Source organism: Oryctolagus cuniculus, chromosome 15, assembly GCF_051225735.1.
Source record: "Oryctolagus cuniculus isolate XC-2025 breed Fujian yellow rabbit chromosome 15, ASM5122573v1, whole genome shotgun sequence".
NCBI lineage: Eukaryota > Metazoa > Chordata > Mammalia > Lagomorpha > Leporidae > Oryctolagus > Oryctolagus cuniculus.
The window spans coordinates 87,625,240-87,652,340 of NC_142881.1; the positions used below are offsets into that span (position 1 = coordinate 87,625,240).

The 27,101-nt window shown below is 52.8% G+C and overlaps 1 protein-coding gene across 18 annotated transcripts in view; it reads left to right on the top strand.

Moving 5' to 3' along the window:
* Window positions 1-27,101, top strand: part of MARCHF8 (membrane associated ring-CH-type finger 8) — a 105,437-nt gene that overhangs the window by 72,846 nt on the left and 5,490 nt on the right. For 10 of the 18 annotated variants that reach the window (XM_008269845.5, XM_017348680.4, XM_051823720.3 and 7 more), the window contains 3 exons: window positions 9,086-9,136; window positions 24,721-24,803; window positions 25,029-25,859. In XM_008269845.5, the coding sequence (XP_008268067.1) occupies window positions 9,086-9,136; window positions 24,721-24,803; window positions 25,029-25,859 (965 nt within the window). The remainder of the gene's footprint in view (window positions 1-9,085; window positions 9,137-24,720; window positions 24,804-25,028; window positions 25,860-27,101) is intronic. The other 8 variants (XM_002718326.6, XM_070058125.2, XM_070058126.2 and 5 more) reach the window with 3 other exon arrangements.

The following is a 27,101-nucleotide window of genomic DNA, read 5'->3' on the forward strand; positions in this document are numbered from 1 at the left end:
TTTCTGTCCCTCCCGGTCCTGTTCCCAGGATTAAAGGGATACCTCTGAGATTATACACTCTTCATGAAATTTTAATTCGAGGGGCAGGGAGGGCTCTTCCATCCAAAGGTTCACTTCCCAAATGTACGCAACAGCTGAGGTGGGGCAGTCTGAGGCCAGAAGCCAGGAACTCAGCCTGAGTGTTCTGTGTGCGTGGCAGGGATGCAGCTACTTGAGCCACCACCTGCTGACTCACAGGGTCTGCATTATCAGAAGCAGAGAGGGGACTTGCACCCAGGCAGCCAAGTGAACCCAGGTAACCACTTGCCAAATGTCTGCCCCTGGCCTTCCTGGTTTCTGATGAGAAGTTAGCTCTCCATCTTTTCTGGAATTCCTCGGTACACACTGAGTCATTCATCTCCTGCCACTTTTAATATTTTCTCTTTAAATTTTATTTTCAATTGACTTACAAAAATAACAATTTAATTTTTGTCATTCATTATTAAAAAGGCAGAGATAGAGGTACAGAGAAAGATCTTCCATCTGCTGGTTCACTCCCCAAATGCCCCCAACAGTTGAGGCTGAGCCACATGGAAGCCAGGAGGTGGGAACTTGGTCTGTGTATCCCATGTGGGTGGCAGGGTCCCAAGTACTTGAGCCATCACTGCTGCCTCCCAGGGTGCACATTAGCAGGGAGCTGGAACTTGAACCCAAGCAGTCTGATATAGGATGGAGGCATAACAGGTAGTATCTTAACCTCTGCACCAATGCCTGCCCCACTTTTTCTCTTCTAACATGTTGATGTGATACGTCTGGGTGTGGTTCCTTTGCTTTTACCTATGATTTTATTAGCTTCTTAGGCATATGGATTAATGTTTCCATCTAATTTTTAAAGTTTTCAGCCATTATTTGAGCATTGCTTTCCTTTTTCTCCCCTTTCCCTCTGATACTGCCATTATGGATGTGTTGGGGCACTTAGCATTTCTCTAAGACTTGATATTTTTCTTCATTATTTCTGCTGTATCTCTAAAGATGCATCTTTGGGTTTACTGATTCTTTGTTGCAGTAGCTCAAGTCTTCTGTTAAGTGCCTCTACTGAGTTTTTTGTGTCAGTTAGTGTGTCTCAGTTTCACATATTCCATATTTCCTCCACATTTTTACTATCCCTTTATCGCTATTGTCTATTTGATGAGACATTGCTATTGTATTTCCCTTTGTTTTCATATAGTTCCTTTGTTTCCCTATAGTTCTATGGATATGTTTGTAACAGCTCCTTTGAAACCCCTTTGTGCCAACTCTGTTATCTGAGCCCTCTCAAGGGCAGTTTTTGTTACTTGTTATTTTTCCTGTACATGGGTCAAAATAAATAAATGAAAAAGTCCCTGAAACCGATACATGTTAAAATGGGAAGAAAAAGACACTACAATGTTATAACTGCCTTCCAAATGTAAACTTAGGTAATAAATTCTAGCAACTCTGAATTATTCTTCCCCCATCCTAGCACTCCTTACTCATTTGATGTCATGCCTGGATTGTACCGAGGTCTGTTCACGGTGAGTAGCCTCAGGGGTGTGGCCCATCAAGCCGGGACCATGGTTTTAGTGGTGCTCTCTCTGTCAGCTGTCTGGGATCTCTCTCTGCTTCTGTCTCCCGTTCTGAGTGTCTCCTAATTGCTGGTAGGTTCCTCTGCTCTTCTGGATCATTCCCTGGGGCATGGCATGCTCCTGAGAGTGATCCTGATGACTTTGGGGCCTGATGTTTGAGATTTCCTCTAACCTCAGTAGGTTCCCAGTCTCTGTTTGCAGCTTCACTGTTGCTCAGTGGAGCCCCTCTCCTCTCTTACTTGCTTACCTCTGAAACGCCGTTGTTTCTCAGAGCCCTTTTGTGCTTGAACTCCCACGTGCTCATTATTTCAAGTAATGCTGGTTTCCTTTGGAGAGACCTCAGGGAACTCTGTTCTTCATGGTGGTCATCTAACTTTGTAACATTTGAGCCTGTGTTTCAAAACTGGGGAGGGGTCCGTGGTCTCCTGTTACACAGTGACACACCTGCACACAGGGCAGTAACCCATGGGGCTCTTGGCACCTCTGCGGGTATAGGGTCTGCCTCCTGGGGCACCCTGGGTCCAGCACATCGGGGGCCCAATTTGTCCTCCACCTGCCATATACCTGTGTAGCGTGTCTGCTTTGCCAGTAGGTGCTGTGCAGGCAGCAAACCTCTCTCAGTCACTTCCGTCAGGAACAGGGCTTCTGTAACTTGGGCTGGGGGAGTGAGCCAAGAGATGCTGGAGGCGTACCCTTCCCTGGGAAACCTGGTACTGATCACTTGCATGCTAAGCTGGAGGAGATGCATGTTCTCCCACTGTCAGCTTCTGCGGAGCTCCTCTTGGGGGTGGCGGAGAGGCACTGAGCTGTAACCCGGCCATCACAGACTCCGTGTTCTTTCATTGGCTCAGTAGCTTTTCTCCTGAGGTTTTTGATATCGTAGGAATTAAGTGTGCCAGGTTCCTTTTTTTTCCTGTTTCTGAATTCGGTCTCTCTTCCCTGCCTTTCTGTGGGATACTTGAATTCTTTTTAGAGTTCTTGTGTGCGTGCACGTGCTCTCTGTGGTATTGATGAGTGTATCTTGCTGGGTAGCTCTTTCAGTGCTTGTTTTCTTTAGATGTTTGAGTTAAATTTTTTTTAATATTTTACATCTTGAGCTAGTGAACATTTGGAAGGAAGTTCTAATAACTTTTTTCTGCCCATTTTTAACATGTATCAGTTTCAGAGACTGTCTTTTTCACTGTGGGTGATGTGTTTCCTACTTCTGGCATAGCTAGTATAAAGCATTTCTACTACATACTGACGTAAATTGGACCCTTCAAGGCAAAACCCTTGTATGATGGAGTTACTGGCTGAACTACTTGCTTTTTTTTTTATTTGACAGGTAGAGTTATAGACAGTGAGAGAGAGACAGAGAGAAAGGTCTTCCTTCCATTGGTTCACTCCCCAAATGGCCGCTACGGCTGGCGCTGCACCGATCCGAAGCCAGGAGCCAGGTGCTTCTTCCTGGTCTCCCATGCGGGTGCAGGGCCCAAGTACTTGGGCCATCCTCCACTGCCCTCCCGGGCCACTCAGAGAGCTGGACTGGAAGAGGAACAACCGGGACTAGAACCCAGTGCCCATATGGGATGTCGGCGCCACAGGCAGAGGATTAACCAAGTGAGCTATGGCGCCAGCCCACTACTCACTTTAAAAAAAAGGAATACAATCTTTGCTTGCAAGAATGGTCAAAAACTATATTATTTTGACATGGACAGACTTTTTTCTTAAAAATTTTTCACTTCAAAGAAAGCTAGTAACAAATTTTGTTGCCATTGATAAAATTTGAGGTTTCTTAGCAATAATTAGAATTTTGAAAACCTGTCCATCACTGTGAGCTTGACTATTTTTGTTAATTAAAAACATTTCTAGGCCGGCGCCTTGGCTCACTAGGCTAATCCTCCGCCTTGCAGCGCTGGCACACTGGGTTCTAGTCCCTGTCGGGGCACCGGATTCTGTCCCGGTTGCCCCTCTTCCAGGCCAGCTCTCTGCTGTGGCCAGGGAGTGCAGTGGAGGATGGCCCAAGTGCTTTGGCCCTGCACCCCATGGGAGACCAGGAGAAGTACCTGGCTCCTGCCATCGGATCAGCGTGGTGCGCCGGCCGCAGCGCGCCTGCCGCGGCAGCCATTGGAGGGTGAACCAATGGCAAAGGAAGACCTTTCTCTCTGTCTCTCTCTCTCACTATCCACTCTGCATGTAAAAAAAAAAAAATTTTTTTTTCTAGGGCCGGCGCCGTGGCTCACTTGGTTAATCCTCTGCCAGTGGCACCAGCATCCCTTATGGGTACCGGGTTCTAGTCCCAGTTGCTCCTCTTCCAGTCCAGCTCTCTGCTGTGGCCCGGGCAGGCAGTGGAGGATGGCACAAGTGCTTGGGCCCCTGCATCTGCAGGGGAGACCAGGAAGAAGCACCTGGCTCCTGGCTTTGGATCGGCATAGCTCCGGCCGTGGCGTCCTTTTAGGTGGTAAACCAACTGAAGGAAGACCTTTCTCTCTCTGTCTCTATCTCTCACTATCTGTCAAATAATAATAAAAAAAAAAAATTCTAGGGGCTGTTGCTGTGGCATAGCCAGTAAAGCTGCTGCCTGTAGTGCTGGCATCCCATATGGGAGCTGGTTCATGTCCCGGCTACTCCACTTCCGATCCAGCTCTCTGCTGTAGCCTGGGAAAGTAGTAGAAGATGGCCCAAGTCCTTGGGCCCCTGCACCCTCATGGGAGACCTAGAAGAAGCTCTTGGCTCCTGGCTTCAGATCGGGCAGGCCTTGGCTAGACCAAAACCAAGAGACAGAACTCCATCTCCATCTTGTACATGGATAAACAGCAAGCTGAATATTTGAGCCATCACCTGAGTGCACATTAACAGGAAGCCGGATTGGAAGTGGAGGAGCCAGGACATGGATCAGGCACTCCAGTATGGGATGTGAGTGTCCCCAAGGGTTGTATTAACTGTTGCACCAAACACACCTGCTTCTTGGTTCTGTGTTTAATGACGATTCCTGGTCAGAGTTTCAGGAAAACACCTACATGAAGTTCTGTTGTTCAGTTCCTTAAGAGAATCCTGAAAACTGCTTAGGCATCATTGTCCTCTTACCGTGCTTGGCCTCTACTTCCAGGGTTTGTTTGGCAGGTGTGGGTTCCAAGTCTTGGTTCTGCTCCCATGATGCATTCTGTTGGAACTGCCTGGGGCTTTCCAAACATTGGCAGCACTGCTTAGATCAATTGTGAAATGTCCTTTGTTCTCAACAGGGCTTCTCTATCTTTAGGACTTGGTAAGAAAGCTGCTTTCTCACACCCTCTTGCTGACTTAATCTTCCCCAATCTATTTCCTCATTGATTTATTAGTATTAACTCAGCTGTGAGCTCACTGCCATCTTTTAATCAGTAATACACTTACAGCAGTCACGATTTTCTTTTTTTTTTTTTTTTTTTTTTTTTTAAGATTCTTAAAGGGAGAGTTACAAAGAAGCAGAAGCAGAGAGAGAATCTTCCATCCACTAGTTCACTCCACAGATGGCCACAACAGCCGGAGCTGGGCCTATTCAAAGCCAGAAGCCAGGAGCTTCTTCTGGGTCTCCCACATGGGTGCAGGGGCCCAAGGACTTGGGCCATCTCCTACTGCTTTCCCAGGCCATAGCAGAGAGGCTGGATCAGAAGTGGAGCAGCTGGGACTTGAACTGGCACCCATATGGGATGCTTGACACTGAAGGCAGTGGCTTTACCCACTATGGCACAGTGCCAGCCCTATGATTTGCTTTTTAAAATTTGAGCTATAGGGGTCAGCACTGTAGCCTAGTGGATAAAGCCACCACCTGTGGCGCCAGCACCCCCTTTGGGTGCCAGTTTGATTCCTGGCTGTTACACTTCCAATCCAGCATCCTGCTAATGCTCCTGAGAAAGTAGCAGAGGATGGCCCAAGTGCTTGGGCCCCTGTGCCCACATGGAACACCCAGAAGAAACTCCTGGATCTTGGCTTTGGATCAGCCCACTCTAACCATTACACTATCTGGGAGTGAATGGAAGACCTTTCTGTCCATCTCTCCCTCTCCCTGACTGTAACTCTACCTCTCAAATGAATAAATAAAATCTTAAAAAACAAACAAACAAACTGTGGAGTGACTGAGTTGATTGATTTGAATGAATCCTTGGATTTACTTTTTGAAAAATAGTTCTGTGGTGGTCTTGAACTTCTTAGATTTTTCTGAAATGTCCAAATAAACAGACACAAACTAACAGTGTTTTGGTGTCATGGAGGTGACCTGTTGAAACCGAACTGTTAAGATACTACCATGTAGTGTAGGAGCAGCTCTGAATGTTGGCAGTTTCAGTCTGAAACTGGTCATTATAGAAATTTCTTGGGCTGGCGTTGTGGTGTAGTGAGTAAAAGCTGCCACCTGTGATTCTGCCACATGTGTACCAGTTAGAGTCCTGGCTACTGCACTTCTGATCCAGCTCCCTGCTAGTGGCTAATGAAAAAGTAGTGGAATACAGCCCAAGTAACTTGGGCTCATTCCACCCAAGTGTAAGACCCAGATGAAGCTCATGGCTTTGGCCTGGCTCAGCTCAGGCCATTGCGGCCATCTTCCAACCAACAGATGGAAGATCTGTGTGTGTGTGTGTGTGTGTGTGTGTCTGTCTGTCTGTCTCTCTCTCTCGCAACTCTGACTTTCAAATAAATAAATAAATCTTTACCAAAAAGAAAAAGACAGATAAAGTTTCCCTATTATAAACTATTGATTGTAGTAACTAGGGAAAATGGAGTAAAAGTTTGCATTGTTAAATTTATTTCTTAAAAGTCCATAAGGGAAAGAGCAACTGTTAGTGGTTAGTCCTGTTTTATAGTCGTAAAGCTCCCCAGCCAGGCCTCTCCCCAGCCCAGCACCTGGCCTTGGTGGGACAGTGGATGTCCTGGGATCCCGTGTGTTGCTTCTCTGTAGGTTTCCATGTGGTGCCCAGCTGGCCATTCCTCCTGAGGTGTCAGGTGACGTGACAGTGCTTATTACCAAAGGCTTATGGTCTCATTGTTCTAATGTAGTAGACTAAACTAAAATCTAGTAGTAAGTCACTAGAAGATGATCCATTAAGCTGCTCATTACAGCAGTGCCTATAGTTGTCCATAAAACTTCTGTGAATCATGAATGAAACTCAGATGGTTATACTACCCGTGGATTGAACTGTTTCACCAGCGAGTGAGTGTACGGACAGCATGGCTGAAAGAAGTTCTGAATCAGACCTGGACTTCGGGAAGCAGTCTTTGATGATGGACTCCCAACACTTTGTCCTTTCCCAAACACTTCATTGAGGCTAAACATGTAAGAGACCCGTATTTAAGTTTCCATTCAGGTCAATAAAACAAAGAATATAGTAAAATAAAGAATTGTACAAACACATTGCTGTAAAGGCAAGAGGACATCCCTGCAGGGGTAGAAGTACTGGCTGGCAGGCTGCTGAGAGCTCTGGACACACTTCCTCATTGGCGTTTGGGAGTGCTGCGTGTTCAGGAGCAGCCAAGCGTACAGAGTAAAGGCAGCCTGCAGGCTGGTGGTGGGGAAGGGGTACAATCAGACCCTCCCGTGGCTCGCTCCCTTTGAGGAGAGGCTTGAGGGAATGGAGTCGGCACTTCATCAGAGGGGTTCAGAAGCAATCCATTCTCTGTCCTGTACTTCTGATCAACCAGAGGAGTTTCCCCACCAGCTACAGCTCAGCCTTCCTCCACGGCTAGTATGTGAGTGGCATGTGAACCGAAGTGAGAACAGATCAGCTTAAAGGTACAAATAGGCCAGTGCCGCGGCTCACTAGGCTAATCCTCCACCTTGCGGCGCCGGCACACCAGGTTCTAGTCCTGGTCGGGGTGCCGGATTCTGTCCCGGTTGCCCCTCTTCCAGGCCAGCTCTCTGCTGTGGCCCGGGAAGGCAGTGGAGGATGGCCCAAGTGCTTTGGTCCTGCACCCCATGTGAGACCAGGAGAAGCACCTGGCTCCTGCCATTGGATCAGCGCGGTGCGCCGGCCGCAGCGTGCCAGCCGCGGCAGCCATTGGAGGGTGAACCAATGGCAAAGGAAGACCTTTCTCTCTCTCTCTCTCACTGTCCACTCTGCCTGTCAAAAAAAAAAAAAAAAAAAAAAAAAAAAAAAAAAAAAGGTACAAATAAGAGGCCGGCATTTGTCACTCCCATCCTGGAGCACCTAGGCTCATGTCCTGGTCGGCTTCTGACTCTAGCTTCCTGCTCATCCAGACCTCCGGGGGGCTCCAGGTGATGTCTCAAGTTGTTGGCTCCCTCCCACCCCCATGGAACACCCAGACTGAGTTCCAGGCTCCTGGCTTCAGCCTGGCCCAGCGCTGGCTGTTAAGAGCATTTGGACAGTGAGCCAGTTGATGAGAGATCTGTCTGTGTCTCTGTCTCTGTTTCTTGGCCTTTCAGATAAAATAAAAAAATAAAATAAAATGATACTAATACAGTCTTTTTTTTGGTAATAGTTTTTTACTTGGTTGGATTTAGAGCAAGAATGAGTGGATTCAGAAGATTCTTGTTTGAAGAGCCAGATTTATCCTTGGAATATTCACTTTCTGAGGTCTTAGTGTGGAAGATTATTGTATGGGTTTGCCCCGGACGGCTTATTCAGCAGAAATCTTTTTGCTGGTTTGTTCCGAGGCCCTCCTCTACAGCTTGTAGATGCCGGCTTCACCCTGTGTCTTCTGCGTCCCAATCTCTTCTTACAAAGACACCGGTGACACTGGGTTAATGTCCTCCCTCATGACCTCACTTAGGCTTAATTACTTCTCTGAAGGCTCTCGGTTCAAATCCAGCCATGTCTGAGATGCTGGCAGTCAGCACTTAACGTGAGCCTGGAGAGAGTGGGGACGTAGTTCAGCCTATAACAGAGGTGTCCCAGGGAAGTCAGTGTGGGAGCTGAAACCAGGCAGGCGTTCCTCAGAGCTGTGGTGAGAAGTCAGCGCACCTGCAGTAGAAATGGAAATCAAATTTGAGACTGAGGAACTCTAAGGGGGGAGGGGTCCGGGTTGGGGGTGGAGTTGGATCTAAGACTTTGTAGCTGAGTGTGGAGGGGTGTGAGAGGGAGGAGCCGGGCATGACTCCCTCTGCTCCAGGAGGAGGTGCTGTGAGGGAGAAGATGCGGGCTGCGTGGGGCTGGCTAACCCGCACCCGCCTTGCCCACCCTATGGACTCTGTGTGTCACACGCCATTGGCAGGCAGCTTCTGCTTGAGACCTCCACTTGAGTGTATCTTAAGACGCTTAATGCCATCTGACCTCTAGTTAACTCCAGACTCCTGTTCTTTGCCTGAAGACTTGCTAACAAAGTTCTTTCAGGCAGAAACTTCTGTTTTAATTCATTTTTGCCCAATTGTCTGGTGTGGACCACCTGGTTACATATATGCAGTACATAGTAACGTGTGCTTAGCAAGTTCTGGTTGTGGGAATTAACTTGTCAGTAGGATTCTTACGATCTGTTACTTGTTTTTTGCACATTTTATTCAGAGCTTCAAACTTCATACCTGTTTGTTTTGCTTGCAGCATGAGAAGACTTTGGGACATTCCATGAGTCACTCAAGCAACATTTCTAAGGTAGAGAACCACGGAAATGCCATATCTTAGTGCCTTGGGGTTTTTCTGTTCTTGCACAACTTGCTGTGTTTATACCATTTTCCCTTAAGGATCCAGAGTTCTTCCCCCACTGGGAAGGGATTCTATTGTTTTTTTCCCTTGGAAGAGTTTTCTTTTCTTTTTTTTAACTGTATGTATTTGTGGGGTATAGTGTGATCCTTTGACAACTATATGTGTTAAGTAGGTGATAATCAAAGTCAGTTAGCATTTCCATGTTCTTAAACATTTAAAGAAATGTTTTATTAAATGTGTAATAGTTGTACATACTTATGGAAATTGGCATGATATTTTAATAAATGTTTACAGTGTGTACCTGTCAAGTCAGGGTAATTGATGTTTCCTTTTCCTTGTTAGTTTATATTTGGAGCTTATAACTTATTAGCTTATTAAGTTATATTTATAAGCTTATTAGTTTATAAGCTTATTAGTTTATATTTCCAGGGTCTCTCTTATTAGTTCATAAGCTGTATGATAGATGATTATGAGCTGTAGTCACCCCCCTGTGCTGTGGCACACTAGAGCTTACTCCTTCTGTCTAACTGTGTTGGTTCCTAGTATCCAACCTCCCTGTATCTCCTAACTGATCCCCAACCTCCAGGCATCACTATTCTGCCTTCAGGTCAATTTTTACCATCCTCCACACAGGAGGGAACACATGGCAAATACCTGTCTGAGTCTCACTTCCCTTAGCGTGGTGTCCTCCCATTCCATCCATTTTAAAAAGCTGCAAGTGGTAGGGTTGTTTGGAAGGCTGAGTAATATTCCGCTGTGTATAATGCTGCAGCGTCTTTGTCTTCATCCGTTCATCTGTTGGACGGTTCCTTATCTCAGCTGCGAGCACAGTGCAGTGATAAACATGGCAGCATGGTGTCTTTCATACGCTGATTCATTTCCTTTGGACAGATACCCAGTAGGGGACAACTGGGTCATGTGGTAGTTCTGCTGGTGGTTGTGTGAGGAACCTGCATGCTGTTCTTGATAATGGATGCCCTCATTTGCATTCCTCCCTACAGTGTGGTAGGACTCCCTCCTCTCCACATCCTTGCTAGCATTTATTTATTTATTTTTTAATAATAGCTTTTCTGGTTGGAGTCAGATAATACCTTACTGTAGTTCTGATTTGCATTTCTCTGGTGGCTAGTGTTTTCATCAACAACTTGGCCATTTGGATTTCTTCTTTTGAGAAGTGTCTGTTTGCATCATTTGTCCATTTTAAATTGAAATTTTTGGTTATTGTGTGTTGAGTTCCTTCTGTATTCTGAATATTAATCCTTAGGCAGATGAAGAGTTGGCCAGAGGTTTCCCTTTCCTTTGGGTTGTCTTTTTATTCTGTTGGTTGTTTCCTTTGCTATGAAGAAGCTTCTTAGTTTGCTGTAGTCTCATTTGTCTGTTTTTTACTTTCCTTGTCTGTGCTTGGGGTCTTATCCGAAAAATCACTGCCTATGCCAATAGCCTGAAGTGATTCCCCTAAATTTTCTAATAGCTTCATAGCTTCAGGTCTTACGATTGGGTTGACGTCTGGGTAGGATGAGAAGTAGGGGATGAAGTTTCATTCTTGTGCACAGGGACACCCTACTTCCCCAGCCCCTTTTAGTAAGAGGCTGCCCTCTCTGTACTGCATGTTTTTGGCCCCTTTGGTTCCTCACAGATTTCTGTTACCTGCTCTGGGTCCCTACAGGATGTGTAGCAGGTAATGTTTTTCTAGTGAGGCCATTTTGAGTGTGTGATGGGTGTGACTTATGGAGAAAACTCCATTTCTTTTGAGCATCTACTCAATTAGGAAGGCAATTGACAGCAAGTAACAAACGCTGGCTGTGGTGAGGTGAAGACCTGTGGATTGTAGGGTTCTAACAAGGTTGTGGAGGGGTGGAGGGGACTAAGTTGCTTGCTCTCTCCTCTCTTGGCCACCTTATTATGTTGCCATCCTCCTGCTTGGCATGAGTCTCAGTGGGAGCTGGGCCCCCTGGCGCCTGGGCTGTGACCTTAGTAGGAATCGGGAATGATCCAAGATGGAGGAGTTCGTCAGCAGGAAGGCAGAGGCTTTCCTTGATGCTCCAACCAGCTGCCTGAGTTCTGCTTACACCCCCTTGCTGGAAGTGGCTCATGGGCCACCCCTCGCTGGAAGGCAGGCTAGGAAAGGGAGGGGCCAAGAGGCAAATACATCCACCACCCAGCAGTGGCTGCCACACCTGCACGTGGTCCCTCAGTGGCCAACCAGGAGCAGGCCAGCTGCTTGGGCGTGACCATGGTTCACTCCCACACAGCGTCCAGACTTGGTCTCTGGTAGACTACTCAGCCAGTGTGAACCTTCTCCCCACGTCTTTGTCACGCGGCCAGTGTGGCATAGATCCTGACAGGAAGATTTAAATAATGGGACAAAACTTGCCCTGCCGTCTCAGGCCTCCTCCATATGCCAAAATGAATGTGTATTATATACCATTTTAATGCGCTAACTACACAGGTGTTTTCATTAAGAGCTCTGTTTCTTTTAATCTAGTAAATCCTCTGTGATATATCTGTGATCTAATCCTATGTGTCCATTTAATTTTGCATAAAAGCAAAACTCAGGAACGCAGAGCTGGGCATTGCAGGCCAGGGATGATGTGGTCCTCAGCTCCTGATTGTCCCTTTGACTCTCGAATAAATACAAATTATATACATTATAATTAATGCTTTTTTTAAAGGACAGAGTCCTCTTAGAGAGTTAATGAATGAAGCATAATGGAGCATTTCTGTATATTCTTTAAGAACAACAGAGATTTATTTTCTTATGGTTCTGGAGGCCAGAAGTGTGAAATCAGGGGTCAGCCGGGCCATGCTCCCTCTAGAGCGTCCAGAGGAAGACCCTTCTTTGCTTCTGTCAGCCCCCAGCACGGCCAGCTGTGGCAGCGGCAGTGCAGGCTCTGCCCCAGTCCACATGAGGCAGGTTTCCTGTCGCCTTCCCTGGTGCCTGGCTGGGCCTAGGTTTCTTTCTTGTTTCAAGGCCGCTGCAGGTATGACCTTATCTGAACTGATTCCATTTGCAATGACTGTATTTCCAAATAAGATCGTTCTGACGTTCTGGGGGCTAGGGCTTCGACATGTATTTTGGGAAGCACAGTTCAGCCTATCACAGCCCCCTCCCTGTCTCTGCAACTCTCCTCACAGGCTTTGCTTTTAAAAGATTTTTTAAAAATCTTATCTCTATAAAAATATTTATTTATTTATTTGAAAGAAAGAGAAAGGGAGAGACAGAGGGAGAGAGAGAGATCTTCTATCTGTCTGCTGGTTCACTTCTCAGATAGCCTCAATGGCCTAGGCTGGGCTGGGCCAGGCCAGGGTGCAGATCCAGGAGCCAGGACCCTCATCTAGGTCTCCCACATAGGTGGCAGGGGCCCAGATCCTTGGGCCATCACCTGTTGCTTTTCCCAGGTCATTAGCAGGGAGCTAGATCAGAAGTAGAACAGCCAGGACACCAAATGGTACCTCCTGGGATGCTGGTGTTGCAGGTGGTAGCTTTACCAGCTACATCACAGCACTGGTCCTAAAAAAAAAAAAACTTAAAAAAAAAAAACTTAAAAAAAATTTTATTAGCATGTAATACCTGTACATTTTTAAGGGGTATAGTGCAATATAGTTGTACAGCATAAGTGAATCTCCTTGCCATCCCCTTTCCTGCCGGCCCCTCCCTCCTCATCGGGAGCTGCAGCCCTGCACTCTGCTGCGGGGCACTAGAACATGTGTGGGCTTCTGTCTGCCAGTGCTTTGGTGCCACGTCGGGACACGTGAGCAAGTCCTGTGGCCAAGTCTGCATGCAGCACGCACTTTGTAGTAACAGTAATGGGCAGCCCTATTGAGCCTCAGTGACAGGTGCAGGACTTCATGAAGCTTTACAGGCTCTAACCACCAAAGGGCTCCTCAGTCACCTCCTCCTGTCTTGTTCTCAGCGTGGCGGGCTTCGCTGCACGTGTTGATGAGTGCAGAGCTGTGCCTGGCTTACCCCCACCCTTCAGAGCCAGGGAGGGAAGGTGGCCCTGGGGGTTCTCAGTAGGAGCGAGCCTTTGTGAGGCATGCTCAACACCTGATACCACTTCACACCCATCCCCTTCACACCCATCCCTTTTCTTCATCGGCACAGTCCCCGCCTCCTCAGCCCCCACTGTGGCTTCCCAATCATCTGCCTGTGATCTGCCCCCCACCCTCCAGCCCACATCACCCCACTACGTGGAGTCCCAGTGCTCTCCATTCAAGACTTGAGTGCTTATCGTTGCATTTAGAATGAAATGCAACCCTGGCCGCATGGAGCCTGTCCAGTGCAGTGTCTCTTGGTTGTCACCATCAACCTCCTTCCGGCCTGCTTGCTGTGCACAGCCATTGCCTCTCGGGCGGAGACCACCCATCCCCGTTGGCATGGGTGACTCATTCCTCACTCTGCTTTCTTCCAAGCTCTTTGCTTCCTTAGAGATGGGCTCCCTCCGCACCTCCTGGGATGTGAGTCACACCACTCCCACTCGTGGGGGCAGCATCCCTCGGTTCATGATAGTATCGCAGCACTGTTTAGAACCTCTTGTGTTTGGAAGGAGCAGAGTTGCCCTGAGAGAAGCCCTGTTTTGTTGACCAAGTACCTGGAGAGGCCGTGTGAGCTTGGGAATGGTGGGCGTGGAATGCAGCCACTGTGGCGTCGCTTGGCTGAGTCCCTAATCAGAGGCCAGCAGGGCGTCCTGGAGCCACGGTCCCAGGCCCCCCACCCCTCCCACCCTCACCCCACACATTTCCTGTGCCTCTATGTGTGTAATTGTTCTCTGAGGCACCAACACAAAACGTGATCATTGCATAGTATCTGAAATCATGTGTTTGGTCAGTTTTAGAACATGAAATTAGAACGTACCCACTTAAAACTATATATACTCTTTGGTATAGTACTTAAGCTCCTTGTGTCACACCCTGGTCCTACTGCTGCTTTTATGAGACAGCTAGGTCAATTTGGGTGCACTTAGGAGGCTGTGCTGTGGTGAGGAGGGAGGGGTGAAGGCTGGGCAAGCCCACTTCCCAGCTCTGCTGGGAGTTCTTCCTACCAAGGGACCATCACTGTGGGTGCTGGGGAGCCATGGAGTATGGGCTGGGGAGGGGTGTGCAGCAAGGCACCGAGCAGAGCCTCAGGGTGGACCCAGGAGAGGTGGGGTGACCTCCTGTCTGCCAGCACTGTGCCCTGGTACCACTGCCCCTGCCTGCAGGTGAGAGGAGTCGTCGTCTGTAACCCCAAGACAGGGAGACATTTGCGAGGATGACACAGACAGTTCCTGTCCAGCACCTGACTGCGTGCCAGATGTTGGCCTTTGAATGCTGAACCAAACAAAACAGAAGGAAGCAAGCCCCTCTCCATATGGTGGCTTGCATGGAGAGAATGCCTGGGAGGGGATCAGCAGGGGCTGAGATGGGGAATGAGGAGGGGTCCCGGGTAGAAGGCTACTCAGGGAAGGGAAGGTGGAGGAGGGAGCACTTAGAGCAGGCTGTTACAGGTGGGAAGGAGCCAGCTAGGGTGGAGCTGCGCGGCAGTGGAGAAATGGTTGTCACGGGCTTTAGGCTGTCAGAGAAAAGCAGCCTCCATCACTGTAGTGACGTCTGCAGGTGCCTGTAACCCTTGAGGCTGTGTTGCCTCTGATTGTTTAGTGAGGACTTTGGCCTAAAACCTTCTAGAGACAAACTGGAATTCAAGCCCACCCTGTCCAACTGGAATTAGCTTTATTCATTCATTTATTCTTTATTTGCGAGACAGAGAGAAAGCACTGCCATCCAATGATTCAGTCCCCAAAGGGCCACAATGACCCCTGGCTGGGGCTGGAGTCAAAAAACCGCATCCTGATCTTCGGCATGGGTGGCAGGAACCCAAGTACTTATGCCATCACCATTGCCTTCCAGCGTCCATGTAGCAGGAAGCTGGAGTCAGGAGCTACAGTGCTGGGTACTGAACCCGGCACCCAGTGAGGGACGCCGTGTCTTACTGCGGGGCTGCTCGCCTGCTCCTGGCTAGGACTTCCCCAGACACCAGGAAGCGTCCCAGGGCAGGCTGATGGCAGAAGCTGGTCTTTCTGGAGTCTCTGGCACGTCTTGAGGGCACAGAGGGCAACACCCAGACATGATGTTATTGTACCCTGGGGAAGTGTTCCCATTCAGCCGTGGGAATTGGACCTGGTCCAGGTGACACGGTTTCTTGAGCCAGCTCATGATGGGGAGCAGTTGTCTGAGGGCGAATGCCCTGGGAGCCGGGAGTAGGGGTGCCCTGCACCGGATTCAGGTTCCAGCTGCCACTGGAAGCTGCCCCCCTGCAGTAGGTATTCAGAACTCTGCCCAGGTTTGTACGGGTGCGGTGAGCATGGTGCACGTCTGGTTAGTGAAGTGTTCTTGGGGGGGCAGTCAGACTGGGCATGCTACTGAGCACTCAGAGTCACTGCTGCGCACTTGGCTGGCGGGACCGAGCATCGGCTCCTCTAGGCTTCCCAGATCTTGTACTGGCTGTTGTAGCCCTCCGACAGGAGCGAGGTACAGCTCGCCGACCCAGGTCAGCCTGCGGATGGCGACTCGCTGACCCGCATCTGCCCAGAGGGGACAGACCGCATGAGGTTGTCCAGTGCAGCGTCTGCTTCTTCCTTTCAGGAGCCAGAGGGGATGGTGACAGCTCAGGTTTCATCCTGAGCACCGAGCCCACTCTCCCCCCGCCCAGTTGGGACAGAGTGGTGCAGAGGGCAAGGTTTGCTGTGTGGCTGTCCTCTGGCAAGCTGGGCAGCTGGGTATTTGTGTATTTTCTTCTGCTGCGTGGGGACAGTGGGATTTGGGTCCGTAACTTTCGGAATTCGGTGCAGGGCCGCTGGAGGTGGGGCAGGGGAGCAAGTCTGGTGCATTTCCTAGTTTCCTGCGGCTTCCCTTGCTGCTGTTTGCCCCACAGCCTCTCACTAGGACAGGGTGGAGTTCCCAGAGGCTGAGGCGGCTCCGTTGCTGTGTTTGCAAATGTGCCAATGTTGTAAAGCTCCAGAGGTGGCAGCTCGAGGGGCCCTCAGTAATCTCATATGCGTGTGGACCCCACGTAGGCACACTGCTCTCACCAGGGTGTAGTTACTCCGGTCATTCAGCAGGTGCTCCTCGAATGCCTGCATGTGTGTGCCTGCCAGACAGAGCAGCTTCCTTGTGAATGTCCTGTTCCAGAAGCATTGTCTCACGTGCCTTGATCGATGCTGCCAGAGAAACACACAGGACGCCGGACACGGGGAGCAGAGCTTCTGAGCGTCAGTTGGGCTGGGTGGGCGGGAGCCTGGGTCCCAGCAAGGCCACGGGGCCCTGGACAAACACTAGAGAGGCCAGGGTTGTGGTGGGAGTGGGCAGGCTGAAGGGGTTTTAGGCAGGTCTCTGAACCTGCTCCCTTGTTACCTTCTAACTCATTTGAAGGTGAAGGTCACCTTCCCCGCCTCCAGATTCCCATCAGGCACATGCTTCTAGGCCCTGGGTTCGCCCTGTGCAGCTCTGTGCACCTCAGAGTCGCCGGGGCAGGAGCTGTCTTCCTCCCAGGCAAGTGGGCGGTGGAGATGTCCGTGGGACCCCAGGTTGCTCTGTAGGGGGTCATCCAAGTCATCTCCGCACAGTGGCGAGATCTTGTCCCACAGCCCTGTGGATTGCTAACCTGATTGTTAAATCATTAAACTCCTGCTCGGGGGTGTGCACGGGGGAGGGGCCCCAGGACACAGAGGACTTTGGAGTCCAAAGCCGGTGCTTTTGCCACCACCCTAAGATTCTCTTAAAGGAGCATTCTCAGCAGTGACGGTGTATTTTGATTATTTTTGAAAAACTGACCATCTGAAGGAAGTTACCATAGTGAAACCATAGTGATTGGTCAATGCCCGACAGACAACCCTTCCACCCTGTTGCTCCTAGTGGCTTTGAACCTTTCTGTGCCTGTACTTCCTGGGGCTGTGAAGCCAGCTCTGCTCAGCAATGGTTGCTTGCAGCGTAGTTAATTGTAGTCAAGTGCTGTTTGCCGGCTCCCAACTGCAGCATGGAGACTGCTTTGTCGGAGAAGCCCTGAGCAGGGGCCTGCAGCCACTCCCTCCCTGCAGCAGTGCTGTGATGGACAGGCGCCCCATTGTGCTGGGGCCGAGCCTCTAACTCTGCGGGGGCCCCGAGGAGGAGAAGTCGGTGTCGGCGCTGCTGGCCGGGCCATGCCAATGAGAGTCACGGATAGTGGCAATCATTTTGGCATGCGGTAGCTGTTGTCCTTCGTCCTCTCCCGTGAAGCCTGGATTGTGTGTGTTTTCTTTACACGGGTCAGTTTTAATTAATTGCCTTTGGGAAAGCTGGCTCTTGGCACAGCCCTTCATCCATGGCACCATGTATTTACCTGGGCAGCCACCGGAGGCCTCTCCTCTGTAATTGTAGTTCATTTTTGAAGTGGAGTTACAGCAGGGTGTTTATTTATAGAAGTCAGCGTCTGGTAATGAACCATTGGCTTTGACAGCATGACTTCTGTGCTAGGAAGGGTTTGCAGGAACGCAGTCTGGGTCTGTACAGTCAGGATCCAGGCCCCTAGTGAGATGCCTCAGTTCCTGTGGGGTGGGGCCTGCTGAGCTGGCAGGTAGGAGCAGAACCCCCCATCTCTCGGCTCCAATACCTTTGAGTAGCAGGAAGCGCAGGTGAAGGGTGGCCTGGTTAGTAGGATTTCTAGTGTGGCCTCCTACTGGTGCCCAGTGAGGGCAATGCTCCCGTGACCATGTTTTCTTGTCTGGCACAGTTGACATTGAAATAGATAATCTTGGGAATCCTATGGAATCCCACGAGTACTAAAAAGCAGAGAATTTTCCCTGGTTGGAGGCAGAAGGAGCAGTTGGAAGATTGATCTCACAAGTGGGCTTCGGGGTAGCCGGGGCCCCTGTGGGGCAGCCAGCAAGCAGTCAGCCCAAGGTGGGGTGCAAGGGCTCTCACAGCCTGACTGGGCAGGCGCGTTCTTCCCCAGGGCCCCCAGGAAGGAGAGGGACCCTGGGCTGAGAATCTTTTCAGGCCACAACTGGACCTGCCTCCCTCAGCAAGGGTGCTTCTCGCTGATGATTTGCATTTTGTGTGTCTGTTACTGGACGTCCCGAGCCTGTCCCTGCTTCCTGATGAACACTGGGATTCCTCTCTGCAGAAGTGGCCATGTGACCTCCATCTGCTCCAAGCTCATGGGCATTTAGGCTGATGCCAGCCCTTCGCAGTCACAGACAGGGCTGCACAGGTCTCTTCACGGAAGTGTGCATGGACGGAATTCCTGAAAGGACTGACAGGGGAGAGGCTGTCTCCCCGTGCCCGTGGGAAGGCCGACACTGATGCCAATGCCACGGTCTCAGGCCGGGAGAAGGTTTGCCAGCAGGCGGCCAGGGAAGGCGTCAGGAGGAGCACGCCAATGGACGGCTCCCAGGAGTCGGAGTCAGGGGCACGTGGGCAGCTCGTGTACAGACATGGTGGCGATGCCGTGTGGATCACAAGGGCCTGGAGACAGGTCAGCATAGTGCTGTCATGGCTTAGGCAGCTCTCCCGAGGAAGCAGGAGCTTAAACAGAGAAACAGAAAACCACGATTAGCTCCATTCTTACAGGTAAGGCAGGAGAAGAACGGGGGTCAGGGACGCTCCGTAGCTGATGGCATCTCATTAGTGTGAGAGAGGTCGAGCACCTTCCCCTCTTAAGAGCAGCCTGAACACCCTTTCCCGCCCGTTGTGAGCTCACTGATCTGATGGACTACGTATTGAGGTCAGTTGTAAACCTGAGCCCTGCCTGCCTCTCACCCTGTAAAACCAGGCCCTCCCGGCTTAAGGACAAACGAAGTCAGCTGCGCTGCTCCTTGTCGTGCGTTTGCCAGGGGCCCGAGACCCAGGTGCTCAAGTGGCTGTGCTGCTCGTGAATGCAGGGAAGGCCCACTGGGGATTTGCCGTGGAGAGGGGAGCGGGGCTGGGGAAGGAGTGACGTGGAAGGTGTCCTGTGCCGAGCAAGCCTGCCAGCCCTGCCCCTGCAGTCCAAGACAGGAGGGAGCGGTTTCTCTCAGGGGCGTGGGGCTTTTCTTCACTCCGTGTGTTCTTGGCAGGCTTGTTAAAATGGTTTACAACAGGGGCAGCCACCAACCAACAGGCTTGCATCCAGGAAAACCGCTTGTGTGAAAGTGCCTGTCCTTCCTGGGCAGCAGAGATGACTGGGGCTCAGGCTCTGACGGGATCCAGGGGTTGGTCCTGGCACAGCTGGTTCCGACACTCTCAGAGAGGGGATTTCTAGCAGCATTGTTGTGTAGTGAGGTTGCTGTTGCATTCCTTCCCGTGGTGGGAAAGGCTCTTAGAACCACAGAGCATTTGGGAGGCACGGTACAGGCCAAGTTTCCTGGATGTGTCGGGCTGTAGCTGCCATCAGGACCTGCTGGCTCTCCTGTGGCCTGGCCCCGTGGAGAGGAGCGCGTAGGTGGGTTGGGCAGTCAGTACAGTGGGGCACGGACTCCGGGGCTCAGGCTGCCCCACTGGGCCCTGCACCCAGCCCGCCTGCCCCAGCTGCTGGCCCTCACTTGTCCCGACTTCCTCCATGCTCAAGGCTGAGGCTCCCTTCACTCGTTGATCAGGTCAGCCCCTCAGATCCTTGTCCGTTAGCTAATAGACTTCGCTCTGTTTGAAACCTGCAGCAGGTTACGCTTTGGTGCCTGGGTGGGTCCCGGACTTGAAGACTTGGGCTGCGGAGCAGGTGACAGGAGCCTCTTGTGGGAGCTGTAGGATGTCACTGGTGTTCGTGCCGTTCCTGGAGGAGGAGTCAGCGTTTGTTGAAGCTTTAGTAACAAGAGCATTTCTGTCTGGGAGGCTGGCTGAGCTCGGACATCCTTGGGCAGGAGCACCCTGCAGAGTGTGATGAGACCGGGGAGCGTGCAGCCAGGGCATGGGCAGAGGTGGGGGATGCGCAGACTGTTCCTGTCCCGAGTAAAGGGCGCAGTGCAGACCCTCACGCTGTGCGGTGCCACTGCCCCTGCCGCTGTCTCACCAGTGTTGGCATTCCTGCCAGTGCAGCCACATCTGAGTTCTCTGAGGTGCAGCTGACACGACAATACGTGGCAACGTGGACACAGATTACCGCATGCAGGCGTGGTCAGTTACTCCCTCCATGCAGGCTTTGTCAGCTATGAGGTCTTCCCGCCTCCCTCTAGGGGCTGCCCCTCATCCCATCACAGGTGTGCAGGGTGTGAGCAGTGCCCAGGGTCAGAAGGGGAACAAGAGTTCCTTTCTCTTCAGCTTGCAGCGCGAGACCTAGCTTCTCCCAGGACGTTGACCCTGGCTGGGCGTCACTCCCCAGAAGGGACTCCTGCACCCTGCCACAGGGAAGCACGCCTGGTTACAGGAAGGGCCTGGGCTTTCTAGGTCCGCGTGGGAGGAGGTCCCTGGAAAGTGCCCTGTCTTCTGTCCTGCAGGGAGGGGCACCCTTCCATCTGTCAGCCCTGGTGACTACAGTGGCAAGGGCGGGATTGCAGCTGCCTGTCCCTTCCTCCAAGTCCAGCAGAGGCGGGGAGGGGACGACCGTCACCACCCCGCAGGGCACCATGGCCAGCCTGTGACTTCACAGTGTGTTTGGCCTTGCCCGTAGAAGCTGAAGAGTGCGGGTCACCCTCGTGAGTGAGAGGAGAACAGGAGCTTGCCGAAGGCTGTCAGCTTCAGAGTGGCCTTAGTAGCAAATGTTGGCAGTCAGAAAGCTTGTAGGAGCGGGGGGACTCAGGTCTGTTTCCCCGGTGCTTCACAGGGAGGCCCCTGGGACCAGAAGGCCCCCTGTGCTCACCTAGGGGGCGGAGGAGCTCCCAGGAGGAGGAACCTCGACGGCTTCCCTGGGCAGAGGATGCTGGAGGAGAGGGTGGCTGGAGCGGTGGGGCCTGGAGGCCACTAGGGCGGTCACAGCACGTGGCCCTTCCTGGTCCTGAGACGTCCTCCCTGTATTTCAGGAAGCATCCTGACCAGGAGTAATGGGGCGGTGGCGGCTGGGGGCAGTATTTGAGGGATGTCATTTTTTTATGTCTTCAAATAAATTAAACTTCAGGTTCTTAAGGAAAACCTACCCAATTCCATATGTGCCTTCCATTGGAAAATAACTGGGTGTTCGATGACTCAGAAGCAGGCTGCTACTAGTGGGGTGGCCCTGCGTGGTTTCAGCGTATCCCACAGCGACTTCCTGGACGAGGTTCACTGAGGCTGAGTGGCCTTTAAGATGGTATCTGGCCTCTGTACAGCTGCGCGAGGAAGACTGTGGCCCTCCTGGCTCTCCGGGCCGGTGTGTCTGCTGTGGGGGCAGCAGTTCCAGGCTCTGGCCATGCCCGTCTGGTGGTGGCTGACCAGTGTCACAGGCCCCGTGGGTCAAGTGCCAGGGTGAGAGTATGCCCGGTAGTGGAACTGAGAAAGAATGAGGGCAGGGCCGGTGCTGCGGCGCAGTGGGTTACAGCCACCACTGTGTCACCAGTGTCCTGTATCTCAGCACCCAGTCTAGTTCTCGCTCCTCCGTTCCCTGTCTGGCTTCTGGTTAATGTGCTTGGGAAGGCAGCAGAAGATAGCCTAAGTGCTTGGGCCCCTGCCGCCCTCATGGGAGACCCAGATTCCTGGATCCTGGCTTTGGCTTGGACCAACTCGACTGCTGTGGCTATTTGGGGGGTGAACCAGTAGATGGACGCTCTGTCCCCGCTCCACCACCTTCACCCTACTTTTCAAGCAAATAAATATATCATAAAAAATAAGTAGGCTTTAGGTCTCAGCAGGGAATTGTGGGCCAGTGTGGAGCTCCCTGACATCAAGGAGTAAGGCCAGGGGCCACTTGAGCTGGGCCTGGGGGAGGCGGGCGGTGGCTTGGGCCTGCTTGTGGCAACATACTGGGTGCAGTTTGCCTGAGGTTGTTGGGAGTGCACACAGAGCAGTAGCTTACTCTGGCTAATGATCCTGAGGAGGAAGGAGTAGGGGTGTGTGTGTGCTGGTGGGGAGGTGTTGTGTGTGTGCATGGCCATGCAGGTCCCACACAGGCTGGGGAGAGATGTGTGTGTGTGTGCATGGCCATGCAGCCCCACAGGAGCTGGCAGGGAGACGTGTGTGTGTGTGCATGGTCCATGCAGGCCCCACAGGGGCTGGCAGGGAGACGTGTGTGTGTGTGCATGGTCCATGCAGGCCCCACAGGGGCTGGTGGGGAGGGGTGTGTGTGTGTGCATGGCCATGCAGGCCCCACAGGGGCTGGCGGGGAGGGGTGTGTGTGTGTGCATGGTCCATGCAGGCCCCACAGGGGCTGGTGGGGAGATGTGTGTGTGTGTGCATGGTCCATGCAGGCCCCACAGGGGCTGGTGGGGAGATGTGTGTGTGTGTGTGCATGGCCGTGCAGGCCCCACAGGGGCTGGCGGGGAGACGTGTGTGTGTGTGCATGGTCCATGCAGGCCCCACAGGGGCTGGCAGGGAGACGTGTGTGTGTGTGCATGGTCCATGCAGGCCCCACAGGGGCTGGTGGGGAGGGGTGTGTGTGTGTGCATGGCCATGCAGGCCCCACAGGGGCTGGCGGGGAGGGGTGTGTGTGTGTGCATGGTCCATGCAGGCCCCACAGGGGCTGGTGGGGAGATGTGTGTGTGTGTGCATGGTCCATGCAGGCCCCACAGGGGCTGGTGGGGAGATGTGTGTGTGTGTGTGCATGGCCGTGCAGGCCCCACAGGGGCTGGCGGGGAGACGTGTGTGTGTGTGCATGGTCCATGCAGGCCCCACAGGGGCTGGTGGGGAGGGGTGTGTGTGTGTGCATGGCCATGCAGGCCCCACAGGGGCTGGCGGGGAGGGGTGTGTGTGTGTGCATGGTCCATGCAGGCCCCACAGGGGCTGGTGGGGAGATGTGTGTGTGTGTGCATGGTCCATGCAGGCCCCACAGGGGCTGGTGGGGAGATGTGTGTGTGTGTGTGCATGGCCGTGCAGGCCCCACAGGGGCTGGCGGGGAGATGTGTGTGTGTGTGCATGGTCCATGCAGGCCCCACAGGGGCTGGCAGGGAGACGTGTGTGTGTGCATGGTCCATGCAGGCCCCACAGGGGCTGGTGGGGAGGGGTGTGTGTGTGTGCATGGCCATGCAGGCCCCACAGGGGCTGGCGGGGAGACGTGTGTGTGTGTGCATGGTCCATGCAGGCCCCACAGGGGCTGGCGGGGAGACGTGTGTGTGTGTGCATGGTCCATGCAGGCCCCACAGGGGCTGGTGGGGAGATGTGTGTGTGTGTGCATGGTCCATGCAGGCCCCACAGGGGCTGGCGGGGAGATGTGTGTGTGTGTGCATGGTCCATGCAGGCCCTACAGGGGCTGGCGGGGAGATGTGTGTGTGTGTGTGCATGGTCCATGCAGGCCCAGTGTGGGCCAGCGTTGGAGCCTGCTGGCTGTGAGTAGTGCAGTTGTGTCCTGAGTTGCACTGCTGTCTCCCTGCCCCAGTTTCTCCCTGTCTACTGCTCTACCCACTGCGATGCCTCCTCTCACTCTTAGGTCTTTTCACCGAGTTTGACCACTGTTCAGAGATTCTGTTCTGCCCTGTAACCTCCCTGCATGGCCTTCCAAACTGAAATGCTCCGGATTATTTTTTCTTTTCTTTCTTTCTTTCTTTTTCTTTTTTTTTTTTTTTTTTTTTTTTTTTTTTTGACAGGCAGAGTGGACAGTGAGAGAGAGAGAAAGGTCTTTCTTTTGCCGTTGGTTCACCCTCCAATGGCCGCCGTGGCCGGCGCGCTGCGGCCGGCGCACCGTGCTGATCCGATGGCAGGAGCCAGGAGCCAGGTGCTTTTCCTGGTCTCCCAGGGGGTGCAGGGCCCAAGCACCTGGGCCATCCTCCACTGTACTCCCTGGCCACAGCAGAGAGCTGGCCTGGAAGAGGGGCAACCGGGACAGAATCCGGCGCCTCGACCGGGACTAGAACCCGGTGTGCTGGCGCCGCAAGGCGGAGGATTAGCCTAGTGAGCCGTGGCGCCGGCCTGGATTATTTTTTCTAGTTCACAGTTCCACGTTTAGACCTGCTAGGAGCATTGTGCGCTCAGCCCTCTGCTCAGCCTTGGGTTGAGCTGTAGGTTGGGGGGCCTTGGGGTCAGGTAGTTTCCATTTTGTACCAAGAGCTGTGACAGAACAGTGAGGTTTTGTAGACCAGAATGGGGGCATCGTGGGTGTGGTTGTGTGGGAAGAGAGTGCGTTCCAGTCTGCCGCCGGGAGAGGGCGCCATGGGGGAAGCTGTGGGCCTCCTCTGCCTCCTGCATTTGCACAGCATCTGATAATACCTGGTTTCCTGACTCAGGCATGAACGAAGTGAATTTTAGATGCCTGCGAAATCGTGGGCTGTTGGCCATGCCAGACACTGGTAATGGTATCTCGTAGTTTCAGGTGTTTCTTGGCCAGTTTTATCCACAGATTTAAAAAAAAGTGCTGTTGGGTTTGTCTCGGCCAGGCTTGCACATGTTTAACGCCTGTGGGAAGGCAGCTCTTGGCAGGTTCGGCACCCGCTGCCGTGTGTCTGCCTCCCCTCTGTCCCCTGGAACTGATGGGAGGTGTGTCGTTGCAGGCTGTGAGTCCTCCCTCGGCCTCGGCTCCGGTCTCCGCCTTCTCTCGCACCTCTGTCACACCATCCACCCAGGACATCTGCAGGTAACACTCCACTTCAGGTGCCGCTGTGTCCCGCGGACAGCACCCGTGTTGCTAGGGCCTCGAGCCCTCCCCCCACCCCCTTGTTTGGTCTAAACAGTCGGCCCAGTTTCACGTGCTGCTTGCTCGCCAAGTCGCTGCACAAGTCTCATTCCTTCACTTTGATGCCTGTTCTCTTTTAAAATTGTTTTTCCTTTCTGTGCTTTTGTCCCACTGTTCTGCATGCAGTTCCAGTGCAGTGTTTTCTGAGTGTTGTCACCACAGTCCCGTGCAGTCTGCTGTTGTCTTGAAAGCTCCTCCATGCCAGAGTTCTCTCACCCAAGGGCTCACTGTGACAGTTATCTGTAAAGACGCAGGACAGGCGCCGAAGCGAAGTCCCTTTGGTTCGGAATGGGCCCAGGCCTTGAAGCCTGCTAAGAACAGCAGAGCCAGACGAGCCCTGAAGTTCTCCAAGTCCCTGAACGATGTCGGGGAGAAGGCCCAGGACGCGCTGGGGAGCTTTGGCTACGTGGAGAGGACATGCTCCGAAGGCAAGCTGCCGCTCCCTCAAGACCCCTGTCTCCGGGTGAGCAGGTTCCACCTCAAGGACAAGCGAGCGCCCAGCCGCAGGCCTCGTGGCACCTCCAGGCGCTCTCGCCTTTCGTCCCTCTCCGCCTCCGAGGGGGACGCCGGCAAGGGGGGCATGCGCGCCCCGCTCCTGGAGCTGCAGGCCGATGGCCAGGCCGCGTCCCGCAGCCGCCGGCTGCTCCGCTACCTGCTGTCGCTGTCCCGTGGCTCCAGCGCCAGCAGCCTGCACAGGTTCCAGGAGCTGGAGAGTGGCGTGGCCCAGCCCCGCGCTACCAAGTCCTCCAGCGGGCTGGCCGGGAGCGCGGGCTTCTGCTCCGACGAAATGGGGGACGATGACGTCTTTGAGGACAGCGCGTCGGCCAAGCTGAGGGGCGGTGCCCCGCGGGCGCCCCTGTGCTCCGTGGAAAAGGACAGTGACCTGGACTGTCCTTCTCCCCTCTCTGAGAAGCGCCCCCCCACGTCTCCCGTGTCCACGTCTGGGGATGCCTGCAGGTTGGTTTGCCAGGAGCCACCGTTCTGGCTGTGCCTGTGCCTGCGTCCCGGCTCCGTAGCCTCCTCTTGCTTTAATATGTGCAGTTTCAGGAAAGTGAAGCGATGGCCGAGAACGGAGTATCGCTGTCATTTGAAAGCTCATTTTCCTGCTAGTCTCGCAGATGATGAAAGACAAAGCTCCACATATTAAAGGCCAAGCTGACACTTCTCAAGTAGAGATCCATAGACTCTGCGTAAAGACGTTGGAAGAAAGGAATAGTCTCTGCAGCCTTCCTGCTGGTGGTGCAGAACACCCCTCCCCGCCTTCATCCCCCTGCCCCCACCACCCCCGTGGACGCAGGAGCAGCTCGCTCCTCCCCACCCGCCCAGAGGCAGCCACCTTGTCTAGGCCTTAACTTCACTTCCCACTTTCTAAACAAATTTTTATATATGCAGTTGAGAGGCGCAGAGAGAAAGAGCGAGAGGTCCCGCCCACTAGGTCACTCCCCAAACGTCCAGAGCGGCTGGGGTAGGGCCAGCGCCAGAGCCAGCAGCCAGCGGCACCAACCCAGGGCTCCCGTGTGGGCGGCAGGAACCCAGTTGCTTGAGCCATCACTGCTGCCTCCCAGGTGTGCACCGTCGGGAGCCGGTGCCCAGTTTCTGAAACAAACGGCCTGCGGGCCTCTCTGGCCAGGGCCTGGCTCCTTTAAGAACAGGTGTCTGGCAAGTGGAAAAGACCCCTCTCTCTTTCTCAAAGGCTGTTCAGTTCCTTGGGGGTTAGTGGCCGCATCCTGCTACCTTGGAAATAATGAATGTTTTGAATTAATTCCCACTGACTGCTCTGAGTGGTCCTAGGGAAAAAAGAAAACACAAAAAACAAAAACAAAAACGAAATTGCAGCCTCTTCTCATGGTGAGATTTAAGGTCCAGGTGCGGTTCTGTGGTCTCTGCTCATTCGCTGAGAGGGAAGGAAGTGTGTGATTTGTGGTGTGTGATGGTGAAGTCAGTGAGGAGCACTGAAAAGCAAGCTCACCTTCATTGTAAGTCACTGTGGTGCATCTGCAAGGCCGCATGTTGGTTTCATTTGGCATAGAAATTTCTCCAGGCTGTCTTCGCATCTTGTGTTCGGGGAGATGGCTGCTCGTTGCTTCCGAGTGCAGTTCATGTCAGCCGAGATGTGACCACACTGTTGCTTCTTGGGTCGCTTGCCCTCTGTGGCACACTGCTGCGGGAGGCGGGTGCGCAGTGGCTGTAGCAGCCATA